The 27,026-nt window shown below is 36.8% G+C and overlaps 1 protein-coding gene across 1 annotated transcript; it reads left to right on the forward strand.

The window, feature by feature from the left end:
- Positions 1–117: 117 nt before the first annotated feature.
- Positions 118–2,881, forward strand: LOC103437455 (metal tolerance protein 1-like). The gene is made up of 2 exons (XM_008375923.4): positions 118–470; positions 1,521–2,881. The coding sequence occupies exon 2, from the start codon at positions 1,521–1,523 to the stop codon at positions 2,754–2,756; it is 1,236 nt and encodes a 411-aa protein (XP_008374145.1). The 5' UTR covers positions 118–470; the 3' UTR covers positions 2,757–2,881.
- Positions 2,882–27,026: the final 24,145 nt, after the last annotated feature.

Consider the following 27,026-nt stretch of genomic DNA (forward strand, 5'->3'; position numbering starts at 1 on the left):
AAATGTTATTAGACTGTTGAAAGGACTAAAATACCGAGAAAACAAAACAAACCAAGGATTGGCGGCCCAAAAGCCGAAAGCCTTTTAAAAGCAAAATAATAAAATCAGTCCTTTATTGTCATTGATTGAGAAGCAAACAAGGAATGCAAATCATCAACAAAAAAGGACAGCCAATATTTACACAACCCTAGACTCTACACTCTAATTTCTACACCCATCTGAAACACGAAGTTGGGATTTTCAGCCCATTATCTTTGAATATATACATACATATATACATATATATATATATACACACACACACGCACATTATATATAATATGTCCATCAATATCAACTTCCAAGCCTCAATAATATTCCGAGAATCTGAGGACCCCCGCCGTTCTTTTGTAGGTCAAATTGTATAAAACCAAAGATCCGTCTCTATTATCTGCTTCTACTCCCCCTATTGAGCAGTACTGCATTCAGAGGTATCTCTCTCTATCTGGATTCATTATTTCATTGTTCAAGTTTCGATTTTTATGTGTTGAAATCCATAAATCCGATGTCTTTTCGATTACCCAGATCCTGAAATCGAGGGAGAGTTAGTGTTTTCAATGTTATCTCATTTGGGTTCTGTTGGATTGGATTGGATTACATGTTTTGGATTTTCCTCTGTTTTTTTCTGCACTTTTTAGGTGAAGTTGCTTGATGAGTCTCGTGATTTTTGTTGGTTGTGTTAATGCTCACGTTGCCCATGAATATAAAGTTTTCTTGCTTGCAAGTTGGGTTTTTGAAAGATCAGCTTCCATAATTTATATGATTTTTATGTTCTTTGATTAAGGTACGCATTCTCTGTTGATTGCTTTTATCTGCTTGCTTAAGATTGGTGTCCTTTGTTTTGCTTCTCACTGAAAGTTTAGGATTTTGTTCTAATTTTTTTTAGTTTAAGGACTTTGTTGACAGAGGATTGCTCAATCATACCCTCTCCTCTATATTGTTTCATGTTTACCTCATGATTTTTTTTTTCAGTTTAGTCTTATGTATAATGTATCTGAATCGAATTTTCGTGATGAGGCGGTAGCTGTACTGTGTTTTTCTTCAACTAAGTAGGTAGTGGTTATTGTATAAGCAATAATGTTGCAGTGATGTATATTGTTTATGCTTCTACGAATCATACCATATGTTTGTTGTCGAAAGGGTCACGGTGCTTGACGTACATGAAGGAGCACTGCCTAAAATGCTTCTACACAGAAAAATACTAAATACAATTTTCAGTACTTTCCTCCCTTCAATTGTTTGTGGCTTGATTCTTGTTGCAAATTTTTGGTTGTAAACTCCTTGCACTTTTGGCGTATGGGCTAATTTTCGGATTTGAAGTGCAGTACATGTTGTCTTTCTCCCACTGTTATTGTTCTCAAGCCTTTTTTTTTTATTAATTAGCATGTGATTTGTATGGTTATATCTAACAAAGATTTACAGCATTTGCTTTATAAAATTGACCAAGGCCTCGTCTCTTTACATGTCTTGTTGCCTTTCAGATGGAAGCTCAAAATTCTGGGAATTCGCATATGATTGAAGTATGTGGTGATGTGCAAGATATGGATACGAGCTTGGGTGGGAGAAAAATTTGTGGAGATGGACCGTGCGGATTTTCAGATGCTAAAACCAGTTCCAAAGATGCACAGGAACGGTCAGCGTCCATGCGGAAGCTTTTGATAGCGGTTATCCTGTGTGTCATTTTCATGAGTGTGGAGGTTGTTGGGGGTATCAAAGCCAACAGTCTTGCAATTCTCACTGATGCGGCTCATTTATTGTCAGATGTTGCTGCATTTGCAATTTCTTTATTCTCACTTTGGGCATCAGGATGGGAGGCGACTCCTCGTCAGTCTTACGGTTTCTTCCGGATTGAAATACTTGGTGCTCTTGTTTCCATTCAGATGATTTGGCTGCTTGCTGGGATCCTTGTTTATGAAGCCATTGCAAGACTTATCCATGACACTGGTGAAGTTCAGGGCTTTCTCATGTTTGTTGTTTCTGCGTTTGGTTTAGTGGTGAATATCGCCATGGCACTCTTATTAGGTCATGATCATGGGCATGATCACGGACATGGGCATGGCCATGGTGTCCATGGTCATGGACATGAGGATCATGATGAGACACATAACCATGGGATTACTGTGACCACACATCACTCTCATCATCATATTCATCATCCTGTGGTGCACTCGAATCATGATGACAAACACCATCATACCGAGGTAGTCAACATCTCAGAACCTCTGCTCGGTCATAGCTCTGAAGGTGAAAAGAAACAAGAAGGCAAAGGGAAGAAGCAACGAAACGTCAATCTGCAGGGGGCTTATCTTCATGTACTTGGCGATGCCATTCAGAGTATTGGAGTGATGATTGGTGGAGGGATTATCTGGTACAAGCCTGAGTGGAAGATTATTGATCTGATATGTACCCTTGTATTTTCAATAATCGTGCTGGCGACAACAATCCGGATGTTGAGGAACATTTTGGAGGTTTTGATGGAGAGTACTCCTAGAGAGATTGATGCCACAAAGATTGAGAAAGGTCTCTGCGAGATGGACGAGGTAATTGCCATTCACGAGCTGCACATATGGGCAATAACTGTTGGGAAGGTGTTAATGGCTTGTCATGTTATCGTTAAGTCGGATGCTAATGCTGATGTGGTGCTGGAAAAGGTTATAGACTACATCAAGAGAGAATATAATATCAGTCATGTAACGATTCAGATAGAGCGACAGTAATGCTGGAGAGAGACGATTTGTCTATGCCCAACCGTTATAATTAGGTCAGTTTGGTGTTTTAAGACTTCAATTTTTTCCCCACGGTTGACAGATCATAATCTGTTATCTCATTGGTTTGCTCTTAAGTTCCTTGTTTTTAAATCTACTTATCGCGTGAATGCATGAAAGTTTAGTATAATGTCTTTGAAACACAAAAGATTACAATAACGAAACATCTCCAACTGGAAACTACATATTCTTAAAAAGTGGAACAAGAAACTCGAATGTCTGAAAATCCTGCTTCTTTTCCCAAACTTTTGTAATTCTCTCACTGTTCTCCTTCCCCATCGCATTGATATTCATTAGGTACACATCAAACTGAAACAAAATTCTAGCAATTCTTCAGTATCATCAAGCATCGATCGTCATTTGCATAAGTTGAAAGTTGTCGAAAGTGCAACTAGTCGAATGATATTGGGTTTTTGAACATGAAACTAAAATGTAGGGGGTAAGAGTAGTATAGAAAATTTTGACAAAAAGGATTATCTCATCCAAAGTAGATGTTTGCTTTTGAACATGCTCTACAAATAAGGAGTTGAATAATTCTCAGAAACCTCACCTTCATGAAAATGGCATTGCCTTTCGGAATCCTCACAAACATATCTCCTGCAGTGTGCTCCATACCTGAAGCAAAACTCTTCCGTAAGTTAGCAAAGCAAAGCGAACTACAAAGAGCTACACGAGATTGTCCGATGCTAACCAAAAAATTTACCTCATACCGGACGGGAGGGAGATTTTTCGAGTGAGACTGAAAATCTTAGTTGGTGCCCTTGATGGCAGGGTGATTGGAGATTATCGTGTTAAGAATAGTACCATCACCACCACCCACATTTACAAACCCTTATAGATCTCCGGAATTTTCTTCATAAAAAAGGGGTTAAACTCTTTCATTGAGTCAAAACACTCCACCAAATCTTTCATCCCTCCCAATGTACGCCACCACATTCTTTCCATAGCCCTTGCTAAATGGGAGCCCTCCCAACAAAACTGCATCTTTCAAATGGTACCTGCAGAAATGGTGACATGAATATGACCACACTGATGATGCAAAGGAAAAGAACATGTTCAGCTCTTTACCTGCAAATCATAGTCTGATATGTATACTGAAGTAATTCGTTTAAAAAAAAAAATGGAAAAAGTTTTGCACACGTGTCAGACTGCAATCCCGGTTGTGGAGAGATAGAAGCTGAGAAGCTATTTGGGAAGGCGAAAGCAGGGCTCCGGGGCAATCTCTGTGTATAATGTCGAGCACACCAAACTCTATGGCTGGCTTTAAGCACCATGGACAATACTGATCTGCTTACCAATTGCATTGCATATTGGGAGTGAGCTTCCTCTTCTCCATTAATGGTGGAGATTTTCATCTGTTTTTTTCCTTCTTTTGGAGTTTCCATTTTTTGTTTGGAATGCTGGTTTATATTGCTGTGAAAAATTATATAAACGTGAGAGGTGAAAAGGGTTTTCAACTTCATCAGATTCTGATGTTCTTAGTTGCTAATTGAAGAAATTGTGACATGAGACTAATCTGTGTTACCTTCTGTCTTTGGGGGCTTGACTACACAATTTATTTATTTATTTCAAAGTCAGTTTTCTTTTAGAAAACAAAGAAATGTCACGTATTTTCTTTTAATTAAAAGATCATAGATTAGTGATTTTTCTGAACATTTCATAAGCGTGAGGTCTCAACTTCGACTTTTGTGAAAATCGAGTTTGATACTAAATTATTGTGGGTGACCATTGTGTTTCTACCTCAAGTATTATACTTGGCCCAAGCTCTAGGATTCTCAATCCCCCATTCGCAGATGTTCTTATCTTATTTTCTTCTATTCCTTTAATGAGTTAAATAACTATTTATTGAGTTTGAACACTTGGATATTAACCAAAAACATAGCATGTGACAATTCGTGACTGAACGGAGTAAGGAGCCCTTCAAGTCATGGCCTTGAGCCATATTCTCAAATAAAACTAATAGTTGTAGGAAATTCGAATCGACATCAATAATACCAACATCATAGTCATATTTTATAGATTGTAATTTGAATTCACATATATATATATATATATATATATATTAATAAACCTTTCTACCAATAAAAAAAAAAAAATATATATATATATATATATATTAATAAACCTAAGAAAAATCAAGAGTCGAAATAATTTCAATATCTATTCCAGATAAATAGACCATTTTTTAAGGTAATTTTTGCACTTAATTAAAAAGGAAATTTTAACGAAAAGCCTGCGGTACTATTCACTTTAACGAAAAACCATATTTTTACACTAAAAAGTCAAACCTAGTACTATTCACTTTACCCTTTATTTTGTCCTTATCGTTAAAACTCAAAGTTTTCAAGCTCTTTTTATTAGTTTTTCTTAAAAAAAAAGACATAACATGTTCACATGGGTTTGAACAAGTCTAAGCAACACTCAGTTGCAAGTCCTCTATTCCAGAATTTTTTGAAGTATTCAGCATATGTGAAGTTCCTAAACATGGCTGGATAGTCATGGTTGATGAGCTCCTTGGCAGGCCCAATCATTGCATCTAGTGCTGGACATTAGAAAGTTGGGATCGATATCCTCCCCAAATTACAATTTACCACAGCTCTATGCAGCACACTCTTGTACCCAAGGTCTTAAATGCCGATAATATCGACGATATTTCGCCGATATTATCGGTTTTTTACGGTAACGATATTTTAATAGGCATCTAACGGGTTTTCGTCAAAATATCGCGATATTATCGATAATATCGCGATATTTTTGAAACTATTGCGATATTTTCGAACTGTGCTAATCGGAGAAGAACCGGAGAAGAATGCCGGAGCTTCTACAGCTCTGGCCGACTGTAAAAGAGCACCCTAGACTCCGATCTAGGTATCAAAATGAAATAGAAGACGAGATGAATGTTTTTATAAAGTTCGTTTGCTGTGAAACGGTCGGAGGTGTTTGGAAAGTTCGTCGACACCCACGGCCTCGCCGGAGATGGGTGTGCCTATTCCCGAGCTGATTTCATCCCAAAAACCTTGCAAAAACACGATTTTGAACTTAAATTTCACATATAAGCTTCAATCTAGAACAGAAAGAGTCAAACCCGAAGCTTACCTAACCGGAGAAATTCAAGAACCTCGCCGGAGTTCCTGCGTTCGCCGAGTTACAGAGACGAGAAGGAGAGGGAGAAAGACGAGGTTGCTGATGATGATGGGTGTCTTCCTGAAGCAGGTGCGATGGTGTGCCTGTGTGTATGTGAGTCTCGGACCCTCGGTGCAGAAAGAAAGAAGAGAGACGGCGCCGACGAGGGAGGAGCAGAAGGCGATGTGGGAGAAGGATCGAGAGACCTTGGGTCTATGTGCATGTGTGTGGGAGATCTGTGTGTGTGTGTGGGAGAATGGAGAAGGGGGAGAAGGGAGATCAGAGAAGAAGAGAGAATAACCGAGAGAGAGACTGTGTTCGTGTGTTGTGTTGTGTTGTGTGCATGTGTAGTGGCGTGTCGGTGTGTGTGTGTGTCGGTGTGTGTGTGTGGTTGGGTCATCTGACTCACTCACCTGACAACTTTTACAATCACAGACCATGGACAAAAATAATAATGCTTTCATAATGAAACCGTGTGCCACTGTGAGTCTGTGATATTCTTTCACATTCAAAACCATGTGCCACTGTGAGTCTGTGATATTCTTTCACATTCTCAGAGGTGGAGTATCAGAGCATTTTCGTTTCTTCTTCTTCCCTTACCCCTTTCAAAGCCATTCTAGATTCATTCCAGAGCTTGAACACAAAGGTTCCATATTTAAAGTAAGTTTACAAACTTATATTTATATTATTGTAATTTATACAACAACAAAAAAATTTGTGTGGACTCGTATGTTAATTTTTTTAAGTAATTAATACTTGCATGTTAATTTTTGTAAGTAATTAAGTAATGTTAACAATTACATGTTAATTTTTTTAAGTAATTAAGTAATGTTGTATAATTATTCCCTAGGATAATTTTAATATGTTTAATGTTATTTATTATTTTATTAATATTAGGTTTGATTATCAAATTGGATTATTATTCATTAATATTAGGTTTTTTTTTATTATCAAATTGGATTATTATTCATTAAATTGGATTATTATCAAATTGGATTATTCATTAAATTGGATTATTATCAAATTGGATTATTCATTAAATTGGATTATTATCAAATTGGATTATTATTCATCACTATGTTTTATATTAGGATTATTTTTTTTATCAAATTGGATTATTATTCATTAATATTAGGTTTTATTATTCCATATTATTTTTATAATTACTTAAATTTTTACAATCATTTTCTTTACTTCGTATTTAATTCTTCTGTATAATAACTTTATTATTTAGGTTCTCTTATATAACCGTCATCACTACTATATTTTTTGGCCAAAAAATAATTGTCTAATTTTCATGAAAAATAAATATAGATACGTTTAAGATGTCCAGTGGAGTTACTAAACGTGATCCAGCTTGGGAATATGGAGACCCAATAGATGGAAACAAACATGGCACAATTTGCAAATATTGTGGTCGGGTAATGAAGAGTGGCGGAGTGACACGACTTAAGTACCATCTTAGTGGATTAGATCCAGCAAAAAATGTCCAACAATGCGATAATGTCCCCCCATAAGTGAAGGCATTCATCAGCACATGATTAAAAAATAAAAAACAGCAGAAGGAAAAGATAACACATGGAATGGAAAATATTCGAGCTGGACTACGAGGGGAAGTCTATGGCCAAACGGTTGACAGTGATGATGATGACGATGAGGACGAATGTGATGATGACATGGGACTTGAAGAACGACGCAGTTTGAAATAAGCATTACGTGCCTCCAAACAGTCAGCATGGGAAAAAGAACACCTTCATAAAATTCCTAATAGAGCACAAGGTTCCAGGACAAGTGGTGGTGCACAAATGAGATGGGGAGGCAGTCTTAGAGAATCACAACCAACACCACCAATAGCCCCAAGTTTATATAAGTCATCCAAAGCACGTCAAAAGAGTATTTGGAGTTATTTCACTGGAGGTAATGTGAAGGAGGGAATGGGGCGTCTAATTAGCAAGTTCTTTATCTATGAAAATGTCCCTACTGAGAAAGCATCATCACATCATTTCAAAAATATAGTAGTGGGATGTCAACATGCCGGTGTTAGAGTACAACCTCCCACTCCCTATGAGATAAGAAACAAATATTTGGATATGGAGTATAAAGACATTGGCAAGTATGTTAACAAGTTGAGGTCAAAGTGGGAAACTAATGGTTGCACAATCATGTGTGACGGATGGACTGGCCCGACCAGATTGTCCATCATAAACTTCATGGTATACTCCAAGGGAAAGACAATTTTTTTTAAGTCTGTTGATGCTTCAGACCATATAAAGAACTACAAGTATATTTACAAATTATTGAGGGATGTAATCATGGAGGTGGAAGAGCATAATGTTGTCCAAGTCGTGACCAACAACGGTTCTGCATTTGTCAAAGTTGGAAAAAAGTTAATGAAGCATCATAATGTGTTTTAGACATCATGTGCAGCTTATTGTATTGATCTCATGTTTGAGGCAATGGGGAAGATAGAGAATGTTGCTACTGTGGTAAAAAGAGCTAAAACGATCACAAATTATATTTACAATCACGGTTGGTTGTTGGCAAAGATGCGTGAATTTTGCAAATGAAACATTATTCGTCCAGCTACCACTCGATTCGCCACCAACTATATTGCATTAGACAGCCTACTTAAGAAGAAATCAGGGTTGAAGCAACTATTCACTAGTGACGATTGGGCCAACCACAATTTGAGCCGCTCATATGCAGGTCGTATGGTGGAAAGTATAGTGCTTGATCATGCTTTTTGGACACAATCAGAACATGTATGCCAAGTGTTTGAACCTCTTTACAAAGTTTTACGGATTGTTGACACAGAAGTGTATCCTACTATGAGGGCAATATATGAGTTGATGCGTGTAGTGAAGGATGAATTGGAAAGCAAACATGGTGCAAGGTGGGTCATAAAGATAATTGAAGACCGATGGTATAAAACATTATACCACGATTTGCATGCAACATGTATAAATTATGTCATAATTTGCAATTCATTTCTTTAGTTGCATAAGTATTATTTCACTTATTAGAGTATGTATTTCTTTGAACAGCATATTATTTGAATCCTCGATACCAATACAGACCCGGTGTTGGAGATGATGGTACCCTTATACGTGCTGTACATAATGTATACTTTAAATTAGACCCTGCATCACCAGCAGTTGGCCAATTTGGAAATGAGGTACACAATTACTTAAATTATAATAATTACTTTGTTGGATTAAACTAACACGATTTATTGAATTCAGCTAACATGGTTTAAAGATGCAAGAAGAACTTTTGGAGAACCAACATCAGTTGCTGCTCGAACAAAAATGTCTCCTAGTGAGTGTAAACATATTTCACGATAAGTTTATAATAGAATTTGTTGGAGTTATTAGGCTTATCAACATTGTTTTTCATTGTAGCTGAATGGTGGATCATGTATGGGACCGATGCACCAACTGTGAGAAAGTTAGCAATCAAAGTATTATCACAAACAACTTTCTCATCTGCTTGTGAAAGAAATTGGAGCACATTTGCATTCATACACACAATCAAAGAAATAGGTTGGCTCATAGTCGGTTGGAAAAATTAGTTTATTGCTACTACAACATGAAGCTTCAAATTCGAGATAAGGAAGCAGAAATAGATCATGTCGACCGTGGTGACCCACTAGATGTGTTTGATATTGTTGCTAAAGATGATGATACAGAGGGTAACCAACTTTATCAATGGCTTAGACCTCTTCATTTAGATGATGATGAAGGCAACCCAGCTCTTAGAGTTGCTGAAGAAGCACGTAATGAAGGGATAAATGTAGAAAGAGTATTAGCGGAGGAGGTGGGATTTAGCAACGTTGACTCTTTGGAAAAATTTTTGCGCCCAAGACCAAGAAACACTGGAATTCCACCTTCTTCCAATCCTACACAACCACAACATCGTGCTGATACTAATGACAGCTCTAGTACAAGATCAGGAGGAGACTCACCTACCACCGGAGGTGGGAATGATGAAGGATATAGTGGAGCTGGAGGTAGTGGTGGTGGATATGGAAACTATGTTGGACCACCTCCCGGATTTATGAGCCCCTTCATTGGTGAGGCAAACTTCATGCATGCAACACAGGATGAGGACCATGGCAGTAGGCGGGCAGGACCAGGAATTGGTGCCATAGGGAAGGACTATACTCGTAGAGAAAGAGGCAAGGGGATTTTGTCAAGTCAAGAAGATGACTCGTTATCTATAACTTCGGACTCTGTTGGAGTGGGAAGTAGTAACTATGGTTATACTCATAACCAATCATTTCCCTACCCTTCATATCCCATTCCTGTTGGGATGGAATCGAGCGATTCATGGAAACAATCCGAGACTCAATCTTCAAATGATTTTGCTTATGGACAAGGTCAACCAATCTCGGATCCATATGGGTGGCATGTTAACAATTACATGCAAAACTATTTTGGGGATTTATCATTTGATAACTACTCTTCACAATACACTCACTCTACACATAGAGATGATGAAGATAGTGAAACATTTGAACCTCATAGGAACTCTATGTGGTACTAAGTCACTCATGTATCTTACCGTGCAATGTATAAAGTGTAAAATATTGTACTAATTCATTATATATAAATGATTATGGTGTGTTTAAACTTCTTTCATTAATTACTACATATTTTCTACACTCACAATGTTTGCCAACTCGCTATATAATCAACTTGATAATGTTAAATCCATCATGCAATGCATTTCCTTCCAATTTTTTATGATAAACTAATAGATAATTGACTAAATAAACATCCTGCAAAGTTTCAATAAAAATTTCCAAGTTTTTCTTACAATTTCCGTGGTTTCCATATTATTTTTATCGATATCGATATTATCCCGATATTTCCATTGATATTTCCGTATTTTCGGACTACCGATATTTCCAATATCATCGATATTTAATACCTTGCTTGTACCTACTGTTGCTAATTACCTAATACCAAATAAAATGGTAAAAAAAAGTAAAATTCTATTGATGCATAAAATCAATGAAGACTTTGGTACAACAAAAAATATTAAGTTTGTGACCTTCGCTAGATTGCTCTGGTCACTAGTGTGGATAAGTATGTAAATGGATAGAGACAGTGAAGCAAACAAAAGATGAACGTGGTTCACCCAGATTGGCTACGTTCACAGAGTAGAGGAGTTCTCATTAATTGTAAAGGGTTTACACAAGTACATAGGTTCAAGCTCTTCTTTTGTGAGTACTAGTGAATGATTTAGTACAAATGACATTAGGAAATATTATGGGAGAATGATCTCCTTTTATAAAAGAGAGTTTCTAGCTTTGTTCTGACATTGACACGTGTCGTGTTGTGATTGGCTTCTGATGTTGACACGTGTCGCGTTATGATTGGCTTCTGATGTCGACACGTGTCGTGTTGTGATTGGCCTCCTGGTTGGAGGGAAACTCTTCTGGGTCCTTGACGGTATAATGTTGACCGGTGCTAGGTAGTTTCGGGATTGGTCAAGTATGGTACAAACAGTGCTTCCCTAAGTTCCCGAGTAAGGGAAGCTCCTCAGTTAGGGACTTGCAAGATCCAAGCCGCTGAGTAATCACGAAACTTCTAAGTACCAAAGAGTGGTATCGTCTTCACTTACCTTATCTGTCTCATAGGTAGATGTGGCATCTTCTTTGGAAGTACTCTTCCTCTATCCAAGGGTGGTATCTTTAACCGGTGGAGATGCACAAGGTAATGTATCAATTTCACTTCAAGGTTACTTGTAGTTTCAGGCTTGGTCAAGCGCGATACAAACCATGTAGTAGGAGTCCCCCAAGTCGCCGAGCTAGAAGATCTGCCGAAAGAGGTGACATACAAGGTAAGCAATCAGAGCTCCAAGCAATCAGTCACAGATCAGAAGTTTGATTTCGAGTTCCGGCTGATTATTCTCATTCTCCCTATCTTGCAGGCAGCATGAAGGATAAAGAGAAGAAAAAGGAGAAGAGATGATATAAGATATTTTTGCTTATGAAGAAGTAACTTTCCATAGACTTATTATTGAACTGGGCTGAAGGGTTTTCTAGTTTCCTCTAGAGTATAAGGCTGACTCAAGAATTTGAGGGTTAAAACAAGTCCATTAAATCAAGAGTTCGTTCGACCTTGATGATATGAGATACTTTTGCTGTTGACAAAGTAGTGGATATGGTATGGCAAGGCTTTGCTCTTTGGCGACGTTGCTAGCGAAAGGTTGTTGAAGTTTCTTGAGCTCTTCGGATAGGGCAGCGTTGCCGAGCTTGGATTTGACTTAGACTCATCCGTCTGGATTATGTGGTTCTACAGGGAGGGCGTCATGCTATAATGATCTGTTCTAGCTCATCGTTGAACCTTCTGCTTCAATCTTTTGCATCGCAGAAGTGGTGCGCAACCTTTGCATTTGAATGGTCATTCAGAGCACTACTTCTCAGCGACTCATCCATCCTTGGCAGCTTTAGTGTAAAGAGACAATATCGTATCAACTGTTCTGAAGTATTTACCGAAAGGATTCGTGACCTTGACAACAGTTGAGGATGAGTACTCGAGAGCAATGCTAAGTGAGCAACCAGGCAAAGGTTCCGGGCAATCAGTTCCAGATTGAAGTTTGATTTCAGGTTTCGAATGATTGTTTTCTTTTCCTTGTTATGCAGGTAAGAGCAAGGGCAAAGGAAAAGACAGGAAAAAAACATGATATGGGATACTCCTACTTTTAATCCTGATGATATGAGGTACTCTTGCTTTGGTTGCAGATGTATTATCGGGGGAAACGAAGTTGAGTATTTCGAAAGGCTTCGTTGGGAGTGCCCTCTCAGATATGAGAAATGGTTGAGCATTTTTTAAGATCTGCCTGTCCGTGGAGGGTGGAGGTAGACATATATAGGAGTTTCCTCAACATGTAGTAATGTTATTCCTTTACTTTTATTGGTTATAACAATGTAGTGGGAGCTGCAAGCTTCACGTGGTTTAACTTTGTCAGAGCATTTTGAAAAAGTGGTCTGTGGTATCTGGAAAGCTGATGTTGCATGTGAAGATTGCAGACAAATTTTATCTAAGGAAATCTGGCTCTCGAAGTTATGAGAGTGGTGCCTCTTCGGTTTTTGAACAAGCAATCCTATTAGGGATCTGGCTCTCGAGATTCGGAGAGCAATACCTCTTCGATTTTTGAACAAGCAATCCTATTGGGGATCTGGCTTTTGAGATTTAGAGAGCGGCGCCTCTTCGATTTTTGAGAAAGTGATCATGGTAAGAGTCTGGCTCTTGAGATTCGGATAGCGGTGTCTCTTTAATTTTGAGAAAGTAATCTTAGTGGGAGTCTGTCTCTCGAGATTCGGGGAGCGGTGCCTCTTCGATTTTTGAGAAAGTAATCAGGTTAGGAGTGTTTTCTCGATGTGAGTAAAGGTTGGACATTTTTACCAGTCTGATTTACCACGGAGCACGGAGGTTGACACACATAGGGACTTTCCAATTATCAAGTAATGGTTCTGTTCCTTTACCCTTGTGGGTAATGGTAGAGTAGCTGGACCTTCAAATTTTATGTGTCTAAACTTTGTCCGAGATCTTTGGCAAAGTTATCTATGGTACCCGATGAGCTGATGTTGCGTGTGAAGATTGTCGACATATTTTACTCAAGAAAATCCGTTTCTCAAAATCCGGAGAGTGGTGCCTCTTCGATTTTTGAACCAACAGCCCTGTTGCCCTTTCTTTTATAAGGGCACCAATTGTGTGCAAGAAGTACATTCAAAGAGGTATTGCTTGTAGGAATTTTCCCCTTATTTTCGTACTTCAGAGATTTATTGGACCTTATTTCTCCTTCATCATTTCTGACAATGTCTGGCCCATTCGACTATCGTTTTAACTTGAACTTTGGTGAAGAGGCAGCCATGCCTCCTTAAGACAACATATGGCGCCCATCCTTTTTATCGCCTATTAGTTTTCTTACCGTTGGAGACTCTGTGATGAAGAATGATATGACCGCTGCGGTGGTGGCCAGGAACCTTCTCACTTCTAAAGACAACAGACTACTTTCTAAACGGTCTGATGAGTTGGCTGTTAAGGATTCTCTAGCTCTTAGTGTTCAGTGTGCAGGTTCTGTGTCTAATATGGCCCAACGCCTATTTGCTCGAACCTGCCAAGTTGAATCATTGGCGGCTGAAGTGATAAGTCTCAAACAGGAGATTAGAGGGCTTAAGCATGAGAATAAATAGTTGCACATGCTTCACATGACTATGTTACAAACATGAAGAGGAAGCTTGACTAGATGCAGGAATCTGATGATCAGATTTTACTTGATCATCAGAGGTTTGTGGGTTTGTTCCAAAGGCATTTATTGTCTTCGTCTTCTGGGGCTGTATCGCGTAATGAAGCTCCAAATGATCAACCTCTGATACCTCCTCCTTCTGGGGTTCTGTCCAGCATTAAGGCTCCGAATGATCACCCTCCGGTGCCTTCTCTTTCTGGGGCTCTGCCGACTACTAAGACTTTTCATGAGCAACCTTTGTGAAGGCTCCATCTTGTTTGTTTATTTTGACTCATGTATATGTACATATTTTTAACTTATCGAAGATATCAATAAATAAGCTTTGCTTCATTTCAACGTATTGTGTTAAATACACCAAAGCCTTCTTCACTAAGTTCTTTGAATTTTTTCTTTTGTTGAAGCTTGTATGTTGAAGCTTTGTGAGTGAAGCATGTATGTTGAGGTAGTGCTCCCTTAATTTCCCGAGTGAGGAAAACTTCTCGATTGGAGACTTGAAAAATCCAAGTTACTGAATAGTCGTGAGTCTTCCGAGTATCAAGGTGCAGTAGCATATTGTAGGAGTCCTCGAAGTCTCCGGTCGAGGGAGTTGACGAAGGTGGTATTTCCTTTCTAAGTGGTAGCCCAAAACTCATCCTTCATATATATTTGTTATGAAAGTTGTTAGGCCCAAAGAAGATAAGGCATAGGCAATTTTTTTTTCGATTTTTTTTTTAATTTTCGAATTTTCGAATTTTTGAATTTCCGAAAAAAAAAAAAAAATATATATATATATATATATATATTTAAGCTTTGTAGGTGAAGCTTTGGTGTTGAAGCTTTGTATGTGAAGCTTTGAGCTTAAAGCTTTGTTGGGTGCCATGAATTGATTTTGCTTCACACTATCTTGATCAAGAGAGTGTGAAGCTTTTGTAGGTGAAGCTTTTGTGTTGAAGCTTTGTAGGTGAAGCTTTTGGAGGTGAAGCTTTTGTGGGTGAAGCTTTTGTGGATGAAGCTTTTGTGGATGAAGCTTTTGTAGGTGAAGCTTTGGAGTTGAAACTTTGTAGGTGAAGCTTTGGAAATGAAGCTTTTGTAGGTGAAGCTTTGGAGTTGAAGCTTTTGTTGGATACCATGAATTGATTTTGCTTCACACTATCTTGATTAAGATAGTGTGAAGCTTATAAGAATTTATAGTTGCCCTCCATTTGTTAAAGCTTTTGCTTTTGTGGTGAAGCTTTGTAGGTGAAGCTTTGTTGGGTACCATGAATTGATTTTGCTTCACACTATTTTGATCAAGATAGTGTGAAGCTTTTGAGAATTTGTAGTTGTCCTCCATTGATGAAGCTTTGTTGAATTTCCCAATTTCTGTTTTTGTTTTCTTTTTTTGGAAACTTTGAAATTTGTTGAATTTTCCAATTTCCCTCTTTTTTTTTTTTTTTGGGAAACTAGAAATTTGGAAATGTGGGAGAGACAACATATACAAATTTTGCTTCCACACTGCTGAGTAAGAGATTGTGATGCAAGCCACATCTTGTGGTAGTCGAAGGTTTGGATGAACCAATAAATTGAATTTGCTTCGAATAGTCTTGATCAAGAGTGTGGGAAGCTTTCTATGAGTTGTAGTTGCCCTTCATTGATGAAGCTTTTGTTGACACCAAAAATTGGTTTTGCTTCACACTGTTTTGATCAAGAGTGTGTGAAGCTTTTGAGAATTGTGGTTAAACTCCTTTGATGAAACTCTTGTTGGCACCATAAATTGGTTTTGCTTCACACTGTCTTGATCAAGAATGTATGAAGCTTTTGAGAATTGTGGTTGCCCTACATTGATGAAGCTCATGTTGGCACCATAAATTGGTTTTCCTTCACACTGTCTTGATCAAGAGTGTGTGAAGCTTTTGAGAATTGTGGTTGCCCTCCATTGATGAAGCTTTTGTTGGCACAATAAATTGGTTTTGCTTTACACTATCTTGATCAAGAGTGTGTGAAGCTTTTGACGAGTTGTAGTGTTTGCATTGTTACAGAGGAGAAATGTCTGAAGCAGATGCAAGACGGCTGAATAGCTTGATTTTTGTATGCCATGCACTGAAGTTGTTGTTGGCTTGCAATAAGACTTTGTTGGTGACTAAAACTCTTGTTGGGCATAAGTGCTCCCCTCGTTGAGTTGTCAAGCTTGAGGGTTTTTGATTATTTGTGAATGCTAAGAGTTCATATATACAAATTGTACCACTCGTCTTATGGTAGGTGGAATGAATTGTGAGTTTTCATCACTTGATTGGTGGTACAAAGGTGAGTTCCTTCATTATCTTTCATCACATTTCATCACCTGGTTGGTGGCACGAAGATGAGTTCCTTCTTCACCTGGTTGGTGGCATGAATGGCAAGTTGCCAAATGATATTAGAGTACGGGTTGTACATTTCATCACCTGGTTGATGCCATGAGTGGCAAGTTGCCACATGATATTAGAGTACGGGTTGTACATTTCATCACCTGGTTGGTGGCATGAAAGAGAGTATGGGTTGTACATTTCATCACCTGGTTGGTGAGAATAAGGGCAAGGTGTCGAGGCATATTGTAACAAGTGTCGAATGACACAAAGTATGTTGAACCATTTCGAAGCATGGTTGGCTGATGTATGAATGTGTTGGAATGTATGATTGAACAAATATACTGTGAAGCTGTTCGTTTATTTGTATAGTCTTATTGACATATACTTAGACTTTGTTTCATGTTGAAAACATTCATGTTGAAACTTTGAACCCGAGTGTTTCATTGCTAGGAATGTAAAAGGATTATGACCGAGTTGTCTAAATCACCTCTTTATTGAATTCATGCCATGTATGGGTATCAGGTGTGCTATGCTGGGGTAAATAGTCACGCATGTGTAATCCGGGTGCCTCGACTTTGGCTTCGGTACCAGGTGTGCTATGCTGGTGTAAATGGCCACACATGTGGCATTCAAAGGTGTGTATGCCTCATACTTCGGGGTAGGGTCTGTCCTGACACGTGCTTGACCCACTGTGTTGACTGCCTGAGGTCGGGGATTATGATGGCGATACCCTTGGTTATCGCGGTAGTGGTCCTTAGTCCTTTTACTAAAATGAGACTGCTGAGGATGGAAATCTTTCCTTTTGCCCTGAGATTGATATGTATGTTGACTTGGCAAAGTATTAAGTAAGGCAAGGGGATGCACCGCTGCCGTTTGGAAGGTTGAGGTCTTCTCATTTAGGTGGGTCTGGCTTACACTCCCCACTTGCTGATAGGGGATGGTTGTTGGGGGTTTTTCTAGGTATGTCCTTGCCTCGGCGGAGGCATGGTTATAAGCCTGCGCCATCACCTTAGAGTAAGTCTTCTAAGTGTTGGCATTGATCATGTACTTAAAGAAACAGTTACGTAGGCCTGCCGTGAAGGCTTTAAGGGTAGTCTTGTCGTCTGCCTCGGCACAACGGGAATACTCATGGTTGAAGCGGCCAGCATACATACGTAATGACTAGTCTAGCTTCTGGCGAATAGTGTACAAGTCATCTGCAGAGTGTAAGCGATCAGTCTGGAAAATGTCTTGAAAAACAAACAGTTTCCTTAATTTCTCAAATGAGTCTACTGTCTCAGGTGGAAGACGACAATATCAGTTTAAAGCTCCGCCAGAGAGGGTGGAGGGGAAGAGGAGACTTTTATCTTCGTTGGTGTGCATCCGGTATGCCATGGTGGACTCAAAGAGGTTAAGGTGTTCAATTAGGTCGTCATTTCCAATATAGAGTTGCAAGTTAAGCTTCTGCTTTGTCTTTGCTTGAAGGGGGTGTCGATGATCCTCATTATAAGAGGGCCAGGCTTAGGTTGGTTCCAATCAGGTATCTCAGCTTGTCGTTCAGCCTTTAACTTGTTTACTTCCTTAAGAAGTTGTATGACAAGAGGGTCCTAAGTGGAGTCATGTACTACTGGAGCTTTCTTTCGTAAATCTCTATCTCCTCTTGGAAGTAGGAAGGTCTGATCAAGAGCATGTGATTTTTCCCTGGACTCGCCGTGCTGACTTCCAAGGTATGCCTGTCGGAACATCTCTGAGTCCCCTATACCTTCATGTTTCTCTAGGACTTGTTGCCCTTCCCCAAATTGGTAACCAGCCTAGGACATGGAAGGGGACCAAGTCTTTCAGAGACCATTGGGTCATTGATCTTCGAGCTTACATGGATGGGATTGTCTCGACGTTACTTTAGGAAGTCTAACAGTCGTAAAAGACGGCTTTTGATCTTTCCACTTCTTCTGTAAGAAGGTGTCTTCCTCCACTCCTCTTGCTTCGGGTCGAAGCAGTTGGGTTGAGAAAAGTCTCATGTTGGTTGCCATTTCGATGAGTAGCTCGCTCCTCAACAGGAATACCCATGTCGAGGGCAAATGACCCTCCGTGTTGGGGGCACCCAGTTGATGGTTGACTTCCATAGAGGTGAGGAGCTCATGTGTTTAGTATATCTAGCCTCGTGGAACATCTCAAAGACCTTTTCATACTGCTCTTAGAAGATCTTATTCTTCATCGCTATCTTGTTGTTCTAAGCCTCCAACTCATCGACTTTAGCCTGAAGAGCAAACTTCTTTTGTTCCTTCTTTCGTTGCTTCGCACCAGGTGCAAGAGAGATGTCTGGTCAAAAGAGAGTGTACGAATGGTGGAAACTAGCTTAACAAAGCTGAAGAGAGTGGGAATAAGTGTCGTTCCCATAGACAACACCAAATGTCGATGCACAAAATCAATGAAGACTTTGGTAGAACAGAAAGTGTTAAGTTTGTGACCTTCACTAGATTGCTCCGGTCACTAGTGTGGATAAGTATGTAAATGGGTAGAGACAGGGAAGCAAACACAAGATGTTTGTGGTTCACCCATATTGGCTATGTCCACGGAGTAGAGGAGTTCTCATTAATTGTGAAGGGTTTAGACAAGTACATAGGTTCAAACTCTCATTTTGTGAGTACTAGTGAATGATTTAGTACAAATGACATTAGGAAATATTGTGGGAGAATGATCTCCTTTTATAGAAGAGAGTTTCTAGCTTTATTCTGACATTGACACGTGTTGTGTTATAATTGGCTTCTGATGTTAACACGTGTCGCGGTATGATTGGCTTCTGATGTCGACACATGTCGTGCTGTGATTGGTCTCCTGGTTGGAGGGAAACTCTTTTGGATCTTTGACAGTATAATGTTGACCGGTGCTCTGTAGTTTCGGGATTGGTCAAGTATGGTACAAACAAATTCAATTAACAGTTTACACATGTAAATGTCACAAAAACTTGTCCCTCTACTTGGACAAGTTTCCCTTGCTAGGGATAAATGAGTTTAACCATCCCAAGCGTGATGCAACGATCTATTATTTCTGTCATCATGTAACCAATTAAGTGAGAACAAAGATAAAAAAATTTAAGATTTCACGCTCTGTGACAGGGATAAATTAGCTGATGGAAAATATTTTGGGAGATTTTTTAATATGCTCTTAGAAATTCTATGCACTAGATGATTACAAAATGGCACCCCTATTTAACTAAATATTTAACTAAGTTAATGAATTCAATTTGGATAATATGCTCTTGTTAGACTAAGTATATCTATCTAGATTCTGACAAATATAAGTCTGATAAGATAACGTTAGTCAGTTTGAATATTTGAGTACTAACAGAAGACGATGAAAAAGAAGCACCACCTATTTACTTGAACAACGGGGGATTGTTAGGCCATTCTTGGACAAAGTCTTGAAGTGGGAAGCAATGCAATCTAAGGAAGTCCCTCTAGTTGGACAGTTTTTCAATCTTGACATTGAAACTAGTGGAGAGCCTGGTGGTCTTAGAAGGGTCATCTAAGTACATCTTCAACCTCTCACTTTCTGGTAATTTGAAAAACTCTCTTGCTATACTCAACATGTTTTTTATCATTGTCTCTGGAACTCCATGATTTTTCACCTGGTAATATAAAAGTTAGTGCATAATTTAGTTATTTTATATAATAAGACTAATAGTACTCATATACGTACTCAGGTATAAAATAACTAAATTATGCACCAACTGGGCGCCACGTCATCACTTATGCACCAACCTTAACTGGAAACTTAACAGTTTGACTAACGGATGTATGAGACTGTCCCAAAATTTACACTTTAGGTATGACTTTGGGATGAAAAAAAATTGATGTACTAAATGTTGAAAACCACGAAACATGAGGGTAGTAAACAGTCTTTTGCCCATAACTAAATTATGCACCAACATTTTTATTACCAGGTGAAAAATCATGGAGTTCCAGAGACAATAATAAAAAAATATGTGGAGTATAGCAAGAGAGTTTTTCAAATTACCACTAAGTACATCTTCAACCTCTCACTTTCTGGTAATTTGAAAAACTCTCTTACTATACTCAACATGTTTTTTTATCATTGTCTCTGGAACTCCATGATTTTTCACCTAATAATAAAAAGGTTGGTGCATAATTTAGTTATTTTATATCTAAGTACGTATATGAGTACTATTAGTCTTATTATATAAAATAACTAAATTATGCACCAACCTTTTTATTACTAGGTGAAAAATCATGGAGTTCCAAAGACAATGATAAAAAACATGTTGAGTATAGCAAGAGAGTTTTTCAAATTACCAGAAAGTGAGAGGTTGAAGATGTACTCAGTGGTAATTTGAAAAACTCTCTTGCTATACTCACCATGTTTTTTATCATTGTCTCTAGAACTCCATGATTTTTCACCTGGTAATAAAAATGTTGGTGCATAATTTAGTTATGGGCAAAAGACTGTTTACTACCCTCATGTTTCGTGGTTTTCAACATTTAGTACATCAATTTTTTTTCATCCCAAAGTCATACCTAAAGTGTAAATTTTGGGACAGTCTCATACATCCGTTAGTCAAACTGTTAAGTTTCCAGTTAAGTGATGACGTGGCGCCCATGTGGATAATGACTGGGCGCCACATGTCATCCACATGGAAATTAAAAATAAATTATTTATAAAATAAATTTAATTAATTTAAATAATTTATAAATAAAAATAAATAAATAAATAAAAAACCCCTTCTTCCCCAAATCCCACCCGTGCCCACCCTCCCTTCATCCACCCCTTCGTCTTCCCCAAATCCCACCCTCCCAGTTCCCCTTCGTCTTCCCCACCCTCTACCCCTACCCACCAACACCCTTCATTTCCCTGATACCCACACAGCAGAACCCATTTCATCCCCCAATTTTATCAACACACCCACCACCCAATTTTATCAAGCTCCGCCATTTCCGACACCAATCTCACCACGCGCACCTGAACCCTCCGGTGTTTGAGTCCGACGGCGCCAACCTCTCCCTCCCTCATCTTCCCCTGTCGTCTTCTCCCTCGACCTCCCAGCGCAACCCAGAAGAAGAACAAAAAAAAAACCCAGAAGAAGAAGAAGATAAAGGAGGAGGAAGAAGAAGAAAAAAAAAAAAACTGAATCTGCAACCCAGAAGAAGAAAAAAAAAAAAAAAAAAACCGAATCTGCAACCCAGATTTGGAGGAAGAAGAAGAAGTAAAACCCAATCCCCAAAACCCAGAAGAAGAATAAGGAGGAGGAGGAGGAGGAAGAAGAAAAAAAAATGAGGAACCAGTTCGCCCCCCGAGGAAGAAGAAGGAAAAGAAAAAAAAATGATTTTTTTTCAAAAGTTTTTGGCGGGAAAAAAATAATTTAATACTACCAAAATTCCTTATCTAAAAAAAAAAACAAAATCTACGTGGACCCACGTGGCGACCCACTTGGTGCCGAGTCATTGTCCACATGGGCGCCACGTCACAGTTAACGGGAGACTTAACAGTTTGATTAACGGATGTATGAGACTGTCCCAAAATTTACACTTTAGGTATGACTCTAGGACGAAAAAAAAATTGATGTACTAAATGTTGAAAACCACGAAACATGAGGGTAGTAAACAGTCTTTTGCCCTTTAGTTATTTTATATATGAGTACGTATATGAGTACTATTAGTCTTATTATATAAAATAACTAAATTATGCACCAACCTTGTTATTACCAGGTGAAAAATCATGGAATTCCAGAGACAATGATAAAAAAACATGTTGAGTATAGCAAGAGAGTTTTTCAAATTACCATTGAGTACATCTTCAACCTCTCACTTTCTGGTAATTTGAAAAACTCTCTTGCTATACTCAACATGTTTTTTTATCATTGTCTCTGGAATTCCATGATTTTTCACCTGGTAATAAAAAGGTTGGTGCATAATTTAGTTATTTTATATAATAAGACTAATAGTACTCATATACGTAGTCAAATATAAAAAAACTAAATTATGCACCAACCTTTTTATTACCAGGTGAAAAATCATGGAGTTCCAGAGACAATGATAAAAAACATGTTGAGTATAGCAAGAGAGTTTTTCAAATTACCAGAAAGTGAGAGGTTGAAGATGTACTCAATGGTAATTTGAAAAACTCTCTTGCTATACTTAACATGTTTTTTATCATTGTCTCTGGAACTTCATGATTTTTCACCTGGTAATAAAAAGGTTGATGCATAATTTAGTTATTTTATATTTGACTACGTATATGAGTACTATTAGTCTTATTATATAAAATAACTAAATTATGCACCAACCTTTTTATTACCAGGTGAAAAATCATGGAGTTCCAGAGATAATGATAAAAAACATGTTGAGTATAGCAAGAGAGTTTTTCAAATTACCAATGAGTACATCTTCAACCTCTCACTTTCTGGTAATTTGAAAAACTCTCTTGCTATACTCAACATGTTTTTTATCATTGTCTCTAGAACTCCATGATTTTTCACTTGGTAATAAAAATGTTGATGCATAATTTAGTTATTTTATATAATAAGACTAATAGTACTCGTATACGTACTCAAATATAAAATAACTAAATTATGCACCAACTTTTTTATTACTGGGTGAAAAATCATGGAGTTCTAGAGATAATGATAAGAAACATGTTGAGTATAGCGAAAGAGTTTTTCAAACTGAAAATATGACTTTAGCCCCTGAAACTCAAGTTTCTTTACATAAAACCCGACATAGTCTTTTTATCTGAATAAAACCCAATGACTAGGCTCCACATAAGCAAATTCATTAATTTTGCTTGCCTTTACACATTTTACATTTTGCAGATGCCTAAAATACCCCTAATTACCGTTTTAATGTAAACATTTAATTCTATGCAAATTTGAAAGGAGAGATTAATGGAAAAAAATGCATTAATGTTTAAAATAATAATATGTCATAACAAATTGTATGTTAAGGAAAAAAAGAACTAATAATGTTATACTTTCCTTAAGATTTCGTAATTGTTTTTCAAATTTGCATAAAATTAGACAATTTTAATTTAATCTTGTCATTTTCTTACCAAATGAAAATATGAAAGAGCACTATAAAATAATTTAGCTATATTTAAAAAATATAGGTAAATTATTTGGACATGTGTATTAGTAATAAATTTGCCCTGTATATGTAATGATACATGTAAAATAATTTACTTATAAAATAAAAAATGTTATTTGATTTCAAAATAAATTTATCTATATTTTATATAATAATATAGGTAAATTATTGCACACATATATATTAGTAGTAAAATGTGCCCAATATATATAATAATGCATGAAAATAATTCACCTACAAATAAAGGAAATTTGATTAAAAAATAATATATCTACTACTTTTTGTTTATAAATTTCAATTTCCTTTTTTTATATTACAAACATAATGTACCTACAATATAATTTACCTATTGTTTAATCTTATAAGAAAATAATGTATCTACTGTTTTATTTTTTATTTATTTTTTGTCGAATATCTACTGTTTTATTTTAGTAGAGATAATTTGTCTTGGTTTAATTCTTACGAAATAATTTAGGCACTGTTTAACTTTACCAAAATAATGGAACTACTATTTTAATTTACCTACAAAATAAATGCTATTTGATTCAAAATTAATTTACTTATATTTTACATACAAATATAGATAAATTATTTTTAACAAGCATATATGATAACAAACAAAAAATGCCTAACGTATGTAATAATCTAGGTAAAATAATTTACCTACAACATAAAAGAGTATTAATTGGTTCTTTATTGTTTTTTATCCAACAATATTATTTGATGCAAAATAACTGATTGTACAAGGATTTTTTTTTTCATATGAAAAATGTGCCCATAATTGTTTATGAACATGGTTAAATTAATATATATATATATATATATATATATATATATATATTCCTAATATTTACCATACAAGAAAGGTGAAATTTTCCATATGGGGTTAATTACTAATCATAATTAGGGTAAGTAATAATATTTATTGACATAATTAGGGTTTTGTGGCATAAGTTGTAAATATGTGATAATAATTGGTTACATATTTGTCTACATGGTACTCTATTTGAAATTTGGGTTTTATTTGGATATTTAATATTAGGTGGGTTTTTGTTTGGAAAATAAGAGTTTCAAGGGCCATTTTCTAAAGAACCCTTTTTCAAATTACCACTGAGTACATCTTCAACCTCTCACTTTCTGGTAATTTGAAAAACTCTCTTGCTATACTCAATATGTTTTTTATCATTGTCTCTGGAACTCCATGATTTTTCACCTGGTAATAAAAAGGTTGATGCATAATTTAGTTATTTTATATAATAAGACTAATAGTACTCATATACGTACTTAGACTAAACATGTAATTAAGAATAAGGTGGTGGGATATATATGCAAGGAAAAACAAAGGCACTAAGCAACAGTTATGCAAAAGAATAAAAATAATACTGTGTCGAAATCATTCCCCAAGCATATACATATATGTGTGTGTGTTAATTATTACTTGGAAGAAACCATCAGTTTGGCATGCTAGACCAATCTGTTTGATAATATCAGAGTACTAGGGGCCATGGAGGTCCTTGAGATCAATGAGAGTAATGGAGGAGGCATCTGATGTCTGAACATCAGTGAGATTTGGACGGTCGGAGAAGGGTCTGATGTAGTTTGAAGGGACATGGTTCACACCAGACATGAGGTCTGTGAGCAGTAGCTTTGTTGTGGAAGCCATTTTGCTTACGACTGAAGAGAAAAGTTGCAAAACTAAGGAAACTTGCAGGTTTAGTGAACGGGGCTTTGGATCCCTATCCCTTTTTATAGAATATGAGGAAGCACTATTATATAGAAAATGTTTTTTTTCCCCAAAATTGTCACATTAGTTTAAGAACTATATATATGCCTTGAAGGGTAATTGCTAGAGAGGTTAAATTTCTAAGTTAAATTTTGTAATGCCTTGAATTATTATTTTAGTCTTGATTAACGTACTTATTTTTTATTTATGATATATCATTTGGTTTGTAAATTTAATTATAAATTTTGATCTTCCTAATATTATCCGTGCTTTGATTCGTGAAAAGTTTAGAAAAAAAAAAATAAAATACACATAAAATTATAGAAGTCAAAGTCAAATTATTACTTGTACAATTATAAAGCTCCGCTGAGCAATTGTTTAGCTTGTGTAACATGATTTAGCTCATCAGCTCTTTAATCTTTATCGTGCTGGAACAAAAAATAAAACAAAAAATTTCGCATCAATCCTGCCTTTTCATGTGAGCTCACTTTCTGCTGCTGGTATAGTACACGCGATAGTTTAAAACGTGCCTCTCACGTTCAACACTACAAAATTCCATACAGAATTTATTGTGTGTTGTACATTTGAGTGTAACTTTTTCTTGTATCTCTCATTCACGTATTTTGTATATATTAAATTGGCGAAAATAAATTATTTTTTTATTTAGTTGAAGTATAGTTTATTTTCTCTCTTATTATGTAATATATCTTTATATCTAAGCTATCATAAGCATATGTTCTTTCAGTATAGAGTACATTTGTTTCTTATATCTCTCTCTTCACATAACGTAAAAAATGTGTCTATCTCGTCTATTCTAACCATTTGCCCTTTCTCTATAAAGATATGGCAATGCAAAGGAAACCATTAGTTATACGGATGTAAACTGTACGTGTCTCTCCGTTCCGCGAGTTGAGTTTTAGATGTTCAGCCCCAAAAAGAGTTGGGTTTGGTTGTTCTAGTTGTCAGGTCGGCATGCACCAACTGTTGCTGACGCATGTGATGGAGATCCACCACCTTCTCACTATGGAGTACAGACAGATTTATGAGAGGTAGGCAAATAACATCTTTCTGCTATGTCATTCACTAATGCAATTTATTTGCTTAAAGGAATATTCAATTTAAGATTTTTTAGTTAAAATAATTCTTGAGATTTGAATAACATATAACTTTAATCACTGAGATTTAAAATTAATAGAAGTGATCCATGAGATTGTCCACCATCCATTATTTTGGTAATTTCATTAAAAAAACTCCATCAAGTTAAGGGTATAACACATAACTTTGGTCCCGAAAATTTACATAACACATAATATTGGTCCCTGATATTTGCATAACACATAACTTTGGTCCCTAAGATTATCCACCATCCAACATTTTGGTCATTCCATTAAAAAGCTTAGGGACAACTTAACAGAGTTTTTTAATGGAATGACCAAAATAATGGATAGTGGACAATCTCAATGACCACTTTTATTGATTTTATATCTCAGAAATCAAAGTTATATGTTATGAAAATCTCAAAGATCAATTTGGCTAAAAAACCTCAATTTAATAGAAGAGAAATGTGAAGGAGATTTTTATTAATTCTCTGTACCTCACAGTTTAACGTCATTTCTCGTGTTAATATTGTAAATATTGTGTCAAAAACACAAAGCATCGAAAAATTAATAAATAATCTTACTTTGAGAGAGTCTTCTTAGCATTTCTCATAAATAAATAAAATTACTTTCGAAACAGT

This window comes from Malus domestica, chromosome 06 (genome assembly GCF_042453785.1).
Source record: "Malus domestica chromosome 06, GDT2T_hap1".
Taxonomy (NCBI): domain Eukaryota; kingdom Viridiplantae; phylum Streptophyta; class Magnoliopsida; order Rosales; family Rosaceae; genus Malus; species Malus domestica.